General features: G+C 34.7%; 1 protein-coding gene across 4 annotated transcripts in view; it reads right to left on the bottom strand.

The window, feature by feature from the left end:
* Nucleotides 1-3,365: 3,365 nt before the first annotated feature.
* INTS13 (integrator complex subunit 13) overlaps nucleotides 3,366-14,525 on the bottom strand; it is a 32,603-nt gene continuing 21,443 nt past the window's right edge. Inside the window, exons 9-17 of one of the 4 annotated variants that reach the window (XM_004006769.6) lie at nucleotides 13,654-13,743; nucleotides 13,354-13,443; nucleotides 11,866-12,044; nucleotides 10,736-10,906; nucleotides 10,340-10,494; nucleotides 9,793-10,023; nucleotides 8,086-8,225; nucleotides 4,435-4,570; nucleotides 3,366-3,710 (exon numbers count right to left, since the gene is read on the bottom strand). In XM_004006769.6, the coding sequence (XP_004006818.3) occupies nucleotides 3,671-3,710; nucleotides 4,435-4,570; nucleotides 8,086-8,225; nucleotides 9,793-10,023; nucleotides 10,340-10,494; nucleotides 10,736-10,906; nucleotides 11,866-12,044; nucleotides 13,354-13,443; nucleotides 13,654-13,743 (1,232 nt within the window). In that variant the 3' untranslated portion in view covers nucleotides 3,366-3,670. Of the gene's footprint in view, nucleotides 4,571-8,085; nucleotides 8,226-9,792; nucleotides 10,024-10,339; nucleotides 10,495-10,735; nucleotides 10,907-11,865; nucleotides 12,045-13,353; nucleotides 13,444-13,653; nucleotides 13,744-14,525 lie in introns of all 4 variants that reach the window. The other 3 variants (XM_060413296.1, XM_042247373.2, XM_060413297.1) reach the window with 3 other exon arrangements.

The raw sequence follows: 14,525 nt of genomic DNA, 5'->3' as shown, positions 1-14,525 counted from the left end.
ATATAGGTGTTTATTGCTACAAATGACTCTCTTTTGCATCATACTGTATGTTTTGATATGCTGAATTTCCATTTTTAAGATATTTTAAAATTTCTCTTTTGATTTCTTCCTTGACCTATTGATTGTTCAAGACAGTATTATTTTTCACATTTTTGTAAATTTTTAAGTTTTCCTCCTGTCAGCAACTTTCAGTTTCATACCACTGTGGGCATAAAAGATACTTGGTATTATTTCATTCTTTGTAAACTTGCTAAGATTTGCTTTGTGACCTATCATGTTAACTATCCTGGAGAATATCCTGTGTGTGCTTGAGGACAATGTGTGTTCTGTTGCAGTTGGATGAAATGTTTTGTGCAACTGCTTGGTTCACTTAACCATTAGTTTTCGATCTGAATTACTCATTCATTGTTGAAATTAGGGTGCTGAAGTCCCCTGCTATTATTGTATTGTTATACTACAATATTTATCCTTTCAGAGCAGTTAACATTTGCTTAATGTGCTCAATTATGGGTGAATATATGATTCTGATATTTTCATGGTGAATTGACCCCTTTATCATTATATAATGACTATCTCTTGTCATCATTTATGGCTTTAAGTCTATTTTGTCTGATATAAAGTATATCTACCCTGCTTTCTTGGTTTTCGCTTGCATGGAATGTTGCTTTCCTTTCATTTTGAGCCCATGTGTCCTTAAATCTGAAGGAGTCTCTTGCAGGCAGTATACAGTTGTGTCTCAAATTTTTAAAAAATCCATCCAGTCACTGTATGTCATTAATTAGAGAATTCAATCTATTTACTTTTTGAGTACTTACTGATAGGTAAAGACTTGGTAATGTCATCTTTATTCCTGGCTGTTTTGTATTTCTCTTGTTCCTTTCTTCCTCTCCTGCTACCTTATTTTGTGAATTGACGATTTTCTGGAGCGGTATGCTTTGATTCCCTGCTCCTTATGTCTTGTGAGTCTACTGTAGATATTGCTCTGTAGTTACCATGAGTTTTACATAAAATATACACGTATCAGTCTACATTACACTGATAACTTTAATCACATAACAAAGAACTCTACACTTATTCTTTTCATGCTTTTGATGTCACAGTCACCTTTTATATTGTATATTTATTAACAAACTATTGTAGTTATAATTATTTTTAATACTTTTGTCCTTTAACTTTTGTAAGAGTTAACACCACTGGGGAAGTTGGGTGCTTATATACTCTCCCTTTCTCCACACTAAGATCTCTTTTGGCCCTAAGCTGTCACGTTGGAGGAAGGGTGATGCAGGTAAGGTCAAGCTGTTTCTCTTATCTACTCCAATACCTCCAGATGTACTTTTTTACTCAATGGTGTGCTGAAACTTCTCACCTAGAAACTTGGAATTCCACAAAGGCTCGTGTCCATGGGTGACTGCCTAAGATAGTGTTTCCCAGGGGCTCCCAGAGTGTAGCTGAGGGCTTGGCGCCTCTTCATGAGCTACTGCATGGCCCACAGCTGAGTGTGCCCCGACACACAGGGGGCTGGGACTCTTCTCAGGCTGTCATAGGATGCAGAACTCCACAGTTCCCTCAAAGGGACTTTTGTCCATGGATGGATGTTAAACTTTCATTGGTGGTGTTGGGGAGTCAGGGGACAAGAATAAGGGACATCTTTTGCTCCCATGATACTGGTATCAGAATCTTTAGAATTGAAAGTGTACTTGTTCTCTCTAGGGTAACTTTGATTCCCATGATCATTAAGCCTGGACTTAAGCTTAGATTCCAGTATTGGAAGGGTAATAATTTTTTAAATTTGTATTTTGTCCACTTCTCTTGACTAGTAAATCCTCAATATGGATCCTGTTTTAGAAGAACCAAAAACTCACCAACCATTCTTCTATTTTTGTTCTAAAACAGTCACGTCTACCAAAAGGCTGTAATAGATATTGCAGGATAAGACCAATAATACATAGCCTGATGTTCTGTGGGAGATGAAGGAGGAGCTCAATTTTAGGTGCTCAAAAGGCATCTAGACAGGTAAGAATGTGTCTGCTGGAGATTATTAACCACCAACAATATATAGAATAATACCAGTTCAAAATGCAGCCACAGAAACATCCTCCCAGTTGGTAGAACACAGTAACAGCAGTATATATGCAAAAATAATACTTAAAAATGAAGACTGAAATGTAGATAAGTCTGTCAACAAAGGAGCACTGTCTTAACACATGGGAAAGGAAGAAGCACAAATTGAGAGTAAAAAAAGAGTCTCTTTCAAATGGGTTATACAGAAAGTATTTTTGAATTAAGAACTAAACTAGGGACTTCAACTTGGTCAAGTTAAATGGGTATCAAGGATAAGGCAGAAACAGTCAGAATTCATATTTACCACAAGTACATATGATCCAATAATTTAGTACTGGCTTACAACTCCTTAAATCTTGCAAGTCTAGGTGCTATTTAGGTCTGGTCATGCATTTGAGTGGTGTGTATCTAAGCACAGTGGTAGAAATTAAGATGGCACTAGCTTAGGGTAGAGGGCAGATGCAATGGCTTAGAATCGCACAGGAGTGGATAAAGGAGAACATTGTAAATTTCACCAGATTGACAAGATAACCTGCTGAATCCTTGTTTAAGCACAAGGGATTTTTTTTTTAATAGAAAATACTGAATTTCTATATTTAAACAAAGAGCTTTTCCTGTTCTCTAATAGAAACTCAAAGAAAAATGGCAAGCCTAGAATTAGCATTTAACAATGAAATAACATGTTTCTTGCAACATGTTATGAACTTCCAAAAGCAGCACAGGAAGAAGACTCACCAAACATATACCATATAACTGTGACACTTCTGAGAGATAAGAAGACCAAGATTCTATTTAGGGATTAAAATAAGCGACACAGTAACTTTTCTTTAAGTCCGCAGAAGCAATCTCCTTCATCCTCTTTCAATATGAAAAGTTAATGAATAAGTTTTTAGCAGAAAAAGAATTGTAACATCATCCAATATGGGTAAATAAGTCTGCAAAGCAATCTCCTTCATACTTCTTTTTCAATATGAAAAGTTAGTGGATAGTAAGTTTTTGGCAGAAAAAGAATAAATAACATCATCCAACATGTTAACATCTCCAAATTGAAAACTACCTGAAAACGCTGCTTTTAAAAGGGCAACACACACACACAAAATAATCTAAAATAAAATACAAAATAAGCAAACAAGAGCATTAGTTTTTGGAAAAGCACTGCATATGTTGCAGATTCATAGGCAATATTTTATATTAAATACTGTAAATATCACCCAAATTGTTAAAATTTCTTAAAAATTTCTCAAAATTGTCAGCCATTATATGAATATAATCTTTTAGTTAAAAGAATACTCTGATATTTTGCATTTTAGATATTTTAATAGTTTTATTTGGCAAAGAGAAGCCTAAGAATTTTTTAAAAAACATTTCCAGAGGGAACACCCTCTACCATAAAATAAATTTGTTTAATTTGGGAGGACAAATGTATATTTTTGACATATGTGCCAATTTTACAATTAATACAAAAAAGATAAAGTTAGTTGAAATATTTTAAAAATGTAAAAACCAGTCCAGGCATCATAACTATACAATCTTGCTGTAAAAGTTCTTATATCAAATTCCATCCAAAATATCTATGCAGTATACTAAATTCAGTTGCTCAAGTCACTCTTTACTGCCGGCTGGCTTTTCCGTTTTCTGTTGTCTCCATTCTGGAAAATAGGAGGGAAAAAAAGTGCAGGTAAAATAAAATATTCATTAACTACCCGTATTTTTTCTCTTTATCAAACTTTCAAATGAAATTAAAATCTAATATAGTCACAGAACAGAAGAACGTAAACACTTTAGAAAACAACTAACTTGAGGGTTCCTGATGGTTAGTTTAACGTCCTTGTTTTGCAAATGAGTGAAAATTGAGGGAGGCCCAGAGAGATTGCTAAAACTAAAGGAAAAAATCTTTACCATTTAGACAAGAATTTATTTCCTTTTCTACTAAAAAAATTTCTTTATCAATATATTTTAAAGAGAATTTCTTCTAAAAAAGCAATTAAAATAACCATGTAAATTATTTTATATTTATCCTAATAAATTTTCAATTATTTGTAGATTTTGGATTTATTCAATTAAACTCAATATTCCTAATACTGTACTACATACTAGGAAAATATTTTCTCCCTGTCATTTTATATAAGGGTCAGTGCTACATACTAAGTTTTCTTTATGATTTTTCCCTCTATGATGTTTACTGAACATTCATGGTTACAATGAACAATATCAGGTCTTTTACAAGCACCAAAAATTTAAGAAAGTGATTTTTTTTCTCCTTTTAAGTAACATTATCAAAACTACTGAACACAAAAAACAGGCAGTGTTTTTTTTAAACTTATTAAAATAAGGCAATTAACAAAACTAATTTCTACAATAAATAATACAAACCCATTTTCCTCTTTAAGATGTTGATATAACTCAGCTCTGTTATTAACAGAGTTCAAACGTCCAGCAAACTCCTGATGCTTTCTGGAATTGGCAGTGTTGATTCTATTACTCCATAAAGATAATAAGGACACTGGCCCTGGTGTAATATTTGAAAGAAGAGAAAAAAAGTAGAACAATTAATTACTTCAAAGTTTACAAATTTACCTCTAATTCTTGTTCACTTTATATGAATTTAAGCAATATCATCTTCTCTTTATTCTAAAATTTTTATGTGTTTAGGGATCTCCAAGACCACCTGCTAGAGTTTAGTGATTTTCTAGAAGGATTCAAATAACTAAAATTAAGCTACAGTCATAGCTAAGAATCATTACAGCAGCACAGTAAGAATACATAGCCAGCCCAGTGTGGCAGAAAGACACAATAGGCAAGGACCAGAGAAATCCATCTACAGGCTTTCTATGTTCTCTCCTTCCCATGAGGGTTCATACAGAGTGCATACTTCTTCCAGCAGCAAAAATGCAGCCATGTGTGTACAATATTTCTGTCAGAAAAGCACAAAAAAGTAAGACTCAAGAGTTCAATAGAGGCTGGGCACATATGCATTCTCTTCCTAACTACAACTACCAAAATTCCAGACTCCTGGAAGCAAAGCAGGTGTTTAATTCAGATATAACTTCATCATTTGGGGAATGTTTCAAAAGCCATATTCCCAGATGTCAGCCAAGGGCCAAACATGCAAGCAGGCTTTTCTAATGATGATATAGCCTCAGGCCTGCTACAGTTAACTCTTTCCTACACAATATGAAGAGGCAAAAAACATTCCCTAACACCATATACAAAAATAAACTCAAAATGGGTTAAAGACCTAAATGTAAGACCATTAACCATAAAACTCCTAGAGGAAAACACAGACAGAATACTCTGAAATAAATCATAGCAATGATTTTTTTCTGATCTGTCCCCTAAAGCAAAAGGAAAAATAAACAAATGGAACCTAATTAAACTTAAGAGATTGCACAGCAAAGGAAACCATCAACAAAATAAAACCCAAACCTACTGAATGCGATATCTGCAATTGATATGACGAATCAGGGGTTAGTATCCAAAATATATGAACAGCTCTTACAACTCAACATCAAAAACACAAACAACCCAATTTAAAAATGGGCAGACGACCTGAATATGCATTTTTCCAAAGAGGAAATGCAGATGGCCAACAGGCACATGAAAAGAATTTCAATATCCTAAATCAAAACCACAATAAGATATCTCCTCACAGCTGTCAGAATGGCTATCATCAAAAAGAACACAGATAAGTGTGAAAGGAGGTAAAGGAAGTCTTTCCTGAAAATGTAGTTATTATCTAAGTTAAAATCTGAAATGATATTCCTTAGCGAGAGGGGAGAGGAGACATTTGTGACAACAGCAATTCTGGGGCTTTATACATTCCACCCTATGGACCCATGGTCATTTAAGTCGTTCTCGTACTAATGCATGTTTCAGTTGCCTGAGACATTCTGTTACTACTAATAATTTTTAGAGTTGTATTTTCCAAACAATGTTGAAACATTGTTTAGAATTAACCTAAATTAACTGCATCCTAATCAGCAGTGGAAAATTCATCAAGAGATGGGAATACCAGAACATCTGACCTGCCTCTTGAGAAACCTGTTTGCAGGCCAGGAAGCAACAGTTAGAACTGGACATGGAACAACAGACTGGTTCCAAATAGGAAAAGGAGTACGTCAAGGCTGTATATTGTCACCCTGCTTATTTCACTTACATGCAGAGTACATCCTGAGAAACACTGGGCTGGAAGAAGCACAAGCTGGAATCAAGATTGCCGGGAGAAATATCCATCACCTCAGATATGCAGATGACACCACCCTTATGGAAGAAAGTGAAGAGGAACTAAAAAGCCTCTTGATGAAAGTGAAAGTGGAGAATGAAAAAGTTCGCTTAAGCTCAACATTCAGAAAACGAAGATCATGGCATCTGGTCCCATCACTTCATGGCAATTAGATGGGGAAACAATGAAAACAGTGTCAGACTTTATTTTTTTGGGTTCCAAAATCACTGCAGATGGTGACTGCAGCCATGAAATTAAAAGACGCTTACTCCTTGGAAGGAAAGTTATGACCAACCTAGATAACATATTCGAAAGGAGAGACATTACTTTGCCAACAAAGGTCCGTCTAGTCAAAGATATGGTTTTTCCAGTGGTCATGTATGGATGTGAGAATTGGACTGTGAAGAAAGCTGAGCGCTGAAGAATTGATGCTTTTGAACTCTGGTGTTGGAGAAGACTCTTCAGAGTCCCTTGGACTGCAAGGAGATCCAACCAGTCCATCCTAGAGGTGATCAGTCCTGGGTGTTCTTTGGAAGGACTGATGCTAAAACTGAAACTCCAATACTTTGGCCACCTCAGGCGAAGAGTTGACTCACTGGAAAGGAGACTGATGCTGGGAGGGATTGTGGGCAGGAGGAGAAGGGGATGACAGAGGATGAGATGGCTGGATGGCATCACCAACTTGATGGACATGAGTTTGGGTAAACTCCCGGAGTTGGTAATGGACAGGGAAGCCTGGCGTGCTGCAATTCATGGGGTTGCAAAGAGTCGGATACGACTAAGCGACTGAACTGAATCAGCAGTGGCATATGAGTAACAAGATAATTTACCGGGAGACGTTTATTTAAAGCCTATTATTTTGCAGGTACCCTGGCAAATGCCTGACAGACAAATTTGATAAGACTGCCTCTATCTCTAATTTCAAAGAAACTAATGAACTGGAGATTATTAAGATGTATTACAATACATATTACAATAGCAGTACATAAAAAAACAAACAAACCTCCCTAGGATGAGCTACCAGTAACTAACCTGGCCAGCCTTGAGGTCTTTCTGTATTACTAAGGGTGCAGTGGTTAAAAACCCAGTCCTTTGTCATACCATTTCCCATTCACCCTGAAATAACTGAATTTAGTTTACCTTCAAGATAACTAAGGCCTACAATAAAAAGCTATGACCAACCTAGACAGCATATTTAAAAGCAGAGACAATACTTTTTTGACTAAGGTCTGTCTAGTCAAAGCCACGGTTTTTCCAGTAGTCATGTAAGGATGTGAGAGTTGGACCATAAAGAAAGCTGAGCATCAAAGGATTGATGCTTTTGAACTGTGGTGTTGGAGAAGACTCTTCAGAGTCCCTTGGACTGCAAGGAGATCCAACCAGTCAGTCCTAAAGGAAATCAGTCCTGAATATTCATTGGAAGGACTGATGCTGAAGTTGAAGCTTCAATCCTTGGGCCATCTGATGCGAAGAACTGACTCCTTAGAAAAGACCCTAATGCTGGGAAAGTTTGAAGGCAGGAGGAGAAGGGGATGACAGAGAACAAGATGGTTGGATGGCATCACCAACTTGATGGACATGAGTTTAAGAAAGCTCTGGGAGTTGGTGATGGACAGGGAGGCCTGGTGTGCTGCAGTCCATGGGGTCGCAAAGAGTGAGACACCACTGAGCAACTGAACTGAACTGAATTGAAGTGACATGAGGAGCCATGAGTAGCTCTTCCTCACACAAAACATAGAGGACTCTGTACAACAGAACTAAATTGGAAAACTTTTTACATAGTTACCACAGTTCTGCCTTACCTTTTGATTTTTCTACCGGTGGAGTTTCATCCATCTCAACAAGAGGCTTTTTATTTGGAGGTTCTGGGGAATCAGGTGAATCTTTTATAATCTCAGCTTCAGCCAGCTCTTCTTTCCCACGTTCTAAGATCCCTTTTAATCTTCCAGAGGGACAAATAATTAAAACTTACACATTAAAAAAAAAAACTTAACAAGTTTACATTCTTAGAAATCTAAAAGGCTCAGTAATTAAACTAGACTTTGCAAATCAGCCTTACTAAGATATCTGCTGTCACAACATAAGCCTAGGAACAAATCAGGAACAAATCAGAAGCTAACCCTCAATTTACAATCAGGTAAGAGAACTTAATGAATATAAATACAACTTTTCCTTTTTCTTCATCATAGTGTCATTATTCCGTCATGTTGTTAGCTGTAAAATGGTGCTAAAATTGTAAAAAAAGGCGGCAGGGGGGAATATAGAAGGGTAAAATGCAAAAGATCAGAAATAATATAATCTTTGGAAAATAATCCACAATTTTAATTTTTCTAAAGATATAGACAAAACACTATTTCAAATTAGAACTAAGATTAAGAAATCTACTAGAATTTGTTCCCACTAGTTTATGTACTGTGAAAATGTATTTATGTTCCATAAGTTAGGAACTTAACTCCAAGCTTATCTTGAATTTCATGTACTTGAAGATCAATGGGATCAGAATGAGAATACTCTTCCCTCCTCTTCTTAAAGCAAGACAATTTTGTGTCAGAAACTCAGCAGCCCTAAGGAAGAACTAAATTTCTAAGGCCAAAGAGAATAAAAGCATTCTGCCTACTTACGAATGAAATAATATACTTTTCAGTATTAGCTTCAAAATATTCACATGGGGAAAGGGAAGGGTGGTGATGGTGAGGGGAATGGATGTGGATATATATTAAAAGAGGTTTGCTACAAATTGATTAACTATCAAAAGCAGATAATAGGTGACTGACTGTTCTACTGCTGCATATGTCTGAAATTTTCCATGTAAGTTCTGCTTTTAACTATTGCCATTATGATAGTTACCTGGCTCTTTGCCTGATTTCTGGCAAGAAGGCAGAAGATGAATCCAACTAATACATCATGATATTTTTTATTTATAGATGTTTACTATTTTTTGTTTTTTTCAAATTTAACCTGACACCTTTCTGAGGAAAAAGAATGTACTAATGAGGAAGGTTTCCAGAATAGGACTATGATCTTCTGTGCTTTCAAGTGTTTTTCCTATGCCTATTTTTATAGCAGCGTCTTTCACACTTTGCTATAAATCGCTTACTTACTTGGTCAACCTCTACACAACACTATTCATCCTTCCAGGGTAGGGATCTTATGCCAAATGTCTGGCATGTGATAGGCATTTAAAAAATATTCACTAAATAAAGAAATAAAACTATGCCTTTGATGTGCATAAAACATAAAAGCAATTACTGATAACAAAAATCATGTATTATGATTTCAGAAGTTAATTAGGAAAAACTGAACACTACCTTTGCTGTTAAATAGTGGGGGGGGGACCTCTTTTAAGCTCAAGAAAGACCTTCCAGATTTAAAGAATAATAACAGCTATAAAGTAAAATAAACACATTAAATGCATTACTAATAAATAAGGTCTGAATGTTCAAATGTGTTGCATGTATAATGTCTTCTGACAGAAGGCACCATGGACTATGTTAATATCAACAAATCACCTCTCAGAATCTTGCCAGGATTTCTCCTGTTCATAATCTTTCACTGCTTTCTCTGACTTGTCCTCTTTGTCCTCCCTCTTTCTTCCTCGTTTCTTTCGTTCTTCTTCTTCTGGGGGTTTGCTTCTACATGCCATTAGACATTCCAAGACTCTTTGATGTTTCTCCGAATTGTTGATATGGGCTCTGACAAGGGTTTCTAATTCATTCCACATGATTCGGTACTGCTCATCTCTAAAGTAAAGATGTAAAAATAATGTCCTTACAAAATATTCTTTAAATAATATCCAAGTGTCACTTGTTAATGATGAAGTTAAAAGAGATAATTAAACATGGGCTTCCTTTCTCTTCCAGGGTGCAATTCTAACTGATAATGTGTCCAATTCATCTATTTTATGGTTTTTACCATTTCATCTTAATCCTATGTATGTGTAGATATACACACTAAAACACATAATTTACATGTGGAATAAGCTAGCTCAAAAAAAAACAACAAACCCAGTAAGCATCAAATAAATGTGACATATGAGAAAGAAAGAAAAAAACTTACCTTTTAGGACCTTTTCCTCTTGTACCAACTGTGGAAATAGGCAGAGGATCGTTTTTTCTTTCCATATCAACTAAGTTGTATATTGTTTTTTGACAGTTTAATACATCTTCTTCTGTCAAAGACTCTTTCACAATAACACTGGCTAATGGAACTACCTGTCAGATTCCAAAAAAAAGGAGAGAAAAAGAAAATCTGTCATGAAAAATAAGTATCAAAGCATCTAGACAGAACTTGAATTGATTTTAAACATCACCATGGAGAGCTAATCTATTACTATCATTTCCATTTTCTATTGTTTAACTGTAACAAACACATATAATTTTATTCTTTGCTTGATAAATGTTATCTATAAATGATATATTAATCCAAAAGAAAAACAAACTATTTCACACTTACCGCTTGCATATTAAAAATGGTGGTCTGTGAAATAATCATAGGCCAGTAACGGGTGTGCTTTTCTAACTGATCTTTTGCTCGTTCCAAAGGAATCTCAAGACTTCCATCGATTTTATATCTGGGGTCTAGAAAAGGAGTTAATCTGTTTTCCCTCATAAATTCACCAAAATCCTAATGATAACCAAATAAAATAAAATTAGAAACTATTTTCTAGTGTTTCAGTGTGGATTACATGTAACAGTCTGTTCCCCTGATGTCTTCTGTCCTGTGATATACAACAAAGCATTTTCTCTAGGAGACCACCCTCCACACACTAATTTTTTCCTTTCTTTTTGAGCATGAAACCCAGCCTTTACTCAATGGAGATTAAGAAAGGCTCAAACATAAATACATTCATGGTTCCTTCCACTTTTTAAAACCACTCATTTTTCTTCACATCTATAATTTATCTCTTTTCTATTATATGCAGATAAAAGACTAAGTTCGTCACATTAAAATACCATTCTACTTAAAAATTATCTTAACACAACATCAAAATGTTAACAGTGTTTATCTTTAATGATGGAATTATAGGTAATTTACATTTAATTTTTCACATTTAATTGTTATCATTCACATTTAATTGTTATAACCACCTTAAAAAGTAGACAGTCATGAAATATCCAATATAATAGATGGGTAGGGAGTGAAAAATTCAAATAAGAACAATGTAGTTTCTATCAAAAATAGACCCAATTGCCCTGTATGTACCTATCAATAACACAAACATTGACAGTGTTATTTCAAAGTAGCAGAATCCAAACATTCAAAGGTTTATGCTTGGCACTTATGTTACTAGAAATTAAAATTCAGCCTAAGGTATTAGTTCAAATCAATTCCCACTCTTTCCTATTAATTCCATCATGTCAATGCTATCCACATACATCTCAGCATACACTGAATACATAGGGAAGATGACATAGTGATAAATAGCTCTTTTGAGCACATACTGCAGGAAATTCACCTAATTAAAATAATAATAAAAAATCAACTTCTCTAAACTTCTTTCTGCTACAGGTCTTAACATGCAATAGGCCTTCTACATGTTTGCTGAATGATCAACTCAAAATTTATAGATATTAGTGTCTTACTGTAATCCGGTAGTCGGTAACTCTTCCTCCACATCCTTCACTAATTGAAGGTGGATCTTCTAGAATGGATCGAGAACTGCTAAGGACGTGCAAAAAAATCTCTCCTCCATGGCTACTAAGCATATGACTAATGACTTTGGAACCTGACTTTCGTGGTTGTTCCAATAAAACAGAACGGCCTGTCAAACACAAAATTACTCTTATCAGTGATGGAATCCAAGTGGCTCTCAATTTTTCCCGTAAGATTGACATCTAGATTTTTCATTTTACTTATTGCCCCTCATATTTTAACTAGCATTGCTAATTCAATCTATCTGCATATCAAGTTCTAAAAATTTGAATGCTAGCCTTAGCCTTCTCTTGGTTACTCCAAGCTTACACAGGTATGTAAGATAGTTTTCCAGAATAAGTATAGTGGTCTCTGGTATGTTTGGTTTCATTCAGTTTCAAGTTCATATAAAAATTTTCTTCCTGACCGTCAAGAAAAAAGTGGGACAACTCTTTATATAAGAGTTGTTAACCCTCAGATTATCAAAGCTACAAACCATTTTAGGGAGAAAGCAAGTCTTAATTCACTTCTACAATACCTCCCTATCAGCACAGTTACTGTTACTACTTTCTATTTTACATGACCAAATGTTATTTAATCTGGACTTTACCCAATCTGATAATCAAACTGTGTTTAATAGAACAATTGAATTAACTTTATGATAAAGGCAGAGTAACTCTTTACTACAGTGGTTCCAAAACCTAGTTATTATAAGAATCACCAAGGAGTCACTGGAATTTAGATTTGGCAAATGGAATTCAATAATTTGGCCTAAAAAAAAATTTTTTTTACTCAAAGAAACCACAGATTTAAAGTTATATCTCTAAGAACCACATCACATATCACTGAAAATAGAATGTTTATTTATGATATAGTAAAGAGAAATAAGTTCATTTACATTTTATAATTTAAAATTCAATAGGCCATGATAATCTACATTCTATCTTCCAAAAAATCAACTTAAGACTCTAAATGTCGATTTTTAAAAATACCAAAAAATATACTAAATAAATTTACTTAGATACAACAGTCTGAAAGACATAAAGTCAACTTATTTTTAAACATTAGTAAAACTGTTAAAGGATATTTATACTATTTTAAAACAGCTTTGGGCTTCCCTGTAGCTCAGTTGGTAAAGAATCTGCCTGCAATGCAGGAGACCTGGGTTCAATTACTGGGTTGGGAAGATCCCCTGGAGAAGGAAATCACAACCCACTTCAGTATTTTTGCCTGGAGAATCCCATGGGCAGAGGAGCCTCGTGGGCTACAGTACATGGATGGGGTCGTAACAGTAGGACACGACTTCGCTACCAAAACCAAACAGCTTTGGAAAATAAAACGGTTATAGACTATATTTAAGCTTTTCCAGAATTCACATTTTCACATATTCTAATGATTCACTTGTAATGATCTCAGTAAAAACAAATAAAGAAAGTTACCATTTAGAAGAAAATTAGTAAGGCAGGAGGAAGGTCTACTATTTACATCTACAGGTGAAATTCGGTAAGCGCCAGTGCAATAGTGTAATTCTGAAATAGAAGAAAATACTGATTTGAAAGAATATAAAGAAATATTTCTACAATTAAAAGAGAAAAATAAGCAAAAACAAAAACTTGTTCTTTGAGCCCCTAAAATAATGAAAAACAAAAATTCAAAAAGAAACAAGTGAACCCTACCTAACACTTAAAAAGAACCTTTTGATTTATTCTTTTCACTTTCAATTATTGTTAAGTACCTACCAATGTTATTTGTCCTTGGTGTGCACCACTTTAATGTTATTGTTTCTTTAAATGAGCCTTCTCTACTGCTGCCACTTAAATGGTTATCACCTTTAAAAATAATTTAGAGAAATATTAAGATTATTAAATAGATCACAAACTTCAAATGTGTGCCAAGATTTCTGAAAGAGTTTAAGCTTTATAAGAGGAAAATAAGTCGGAGAGAACATCTTTTTTATTAAGCCTCTTAGAAAAACACCAGAGTTTGGATATTAGTTATTATTAAAATAGGTACTTTATTTTCCTTCAAATTTGTTATTAATAACTTAAATCATTTTATTCACTACACTAAAAATCAACAGCAAAATTTTTTACATTTCAAGACTCTACATCTGTTTCCCTCTGACACCATTAAATGATAAAATAATGTGGTTATGTAACTAAACCTTCAGGAATCTAAAATACATAACTCATTTTTCTGAATCCCAATAAATTTATTAGAAAAAACATAAAATGAGAAGTCTATAAGTTAAATAAATGAGATATAAGTGAATACTTTTTGTCTTAATGGAGTAAACAGATGTCAAAATAATGACAACACTGAAGTCTTAGACTCCTCAAAGTCATCCAAGAGGGTTGAAATCAACTTCTCCCAAACTCCTGTTAAGCTGAGACCTCTTCCCACAAACAATAAATGTTGTTAACAACATCTAGAATGGTAAATCTTTTCCAGAAGGTTTTCAACATTTTTCAGTTCAGTTCAGTCGCTCAGTCGTGTCCGACTCTTTGCAACCACATGAATTGCAGCATGCCAGGCCTCCCTGTCCATCACCAACTCCCGGAGTTTACCCAAATTCATGTCCATTGAGTCGGTGATGCCATCCAGCCATCTC

This window comes from Ovis aries, chromosome 3 (genome assembly GCF_016772045.2).
Source record: "Ovis aries strain OAR_USU_Benz2616 breed Rambouillet chromosome 3, ARS-UI_Ramb_v3.0, whole genome shotgun sequence".
Taxonomy (NCBI): domain Eukaryota; kingdom Metazoa; phylum Chordata; class Mammalia; order Artiodactyla; family Bovidae; genus Ovis; species Ovis aries.
The sequence above is the reverse complement of the archived record's forward strand: the minus strand, read 5'-3'. Positions and strand labels throughout refer to the sequence as shown.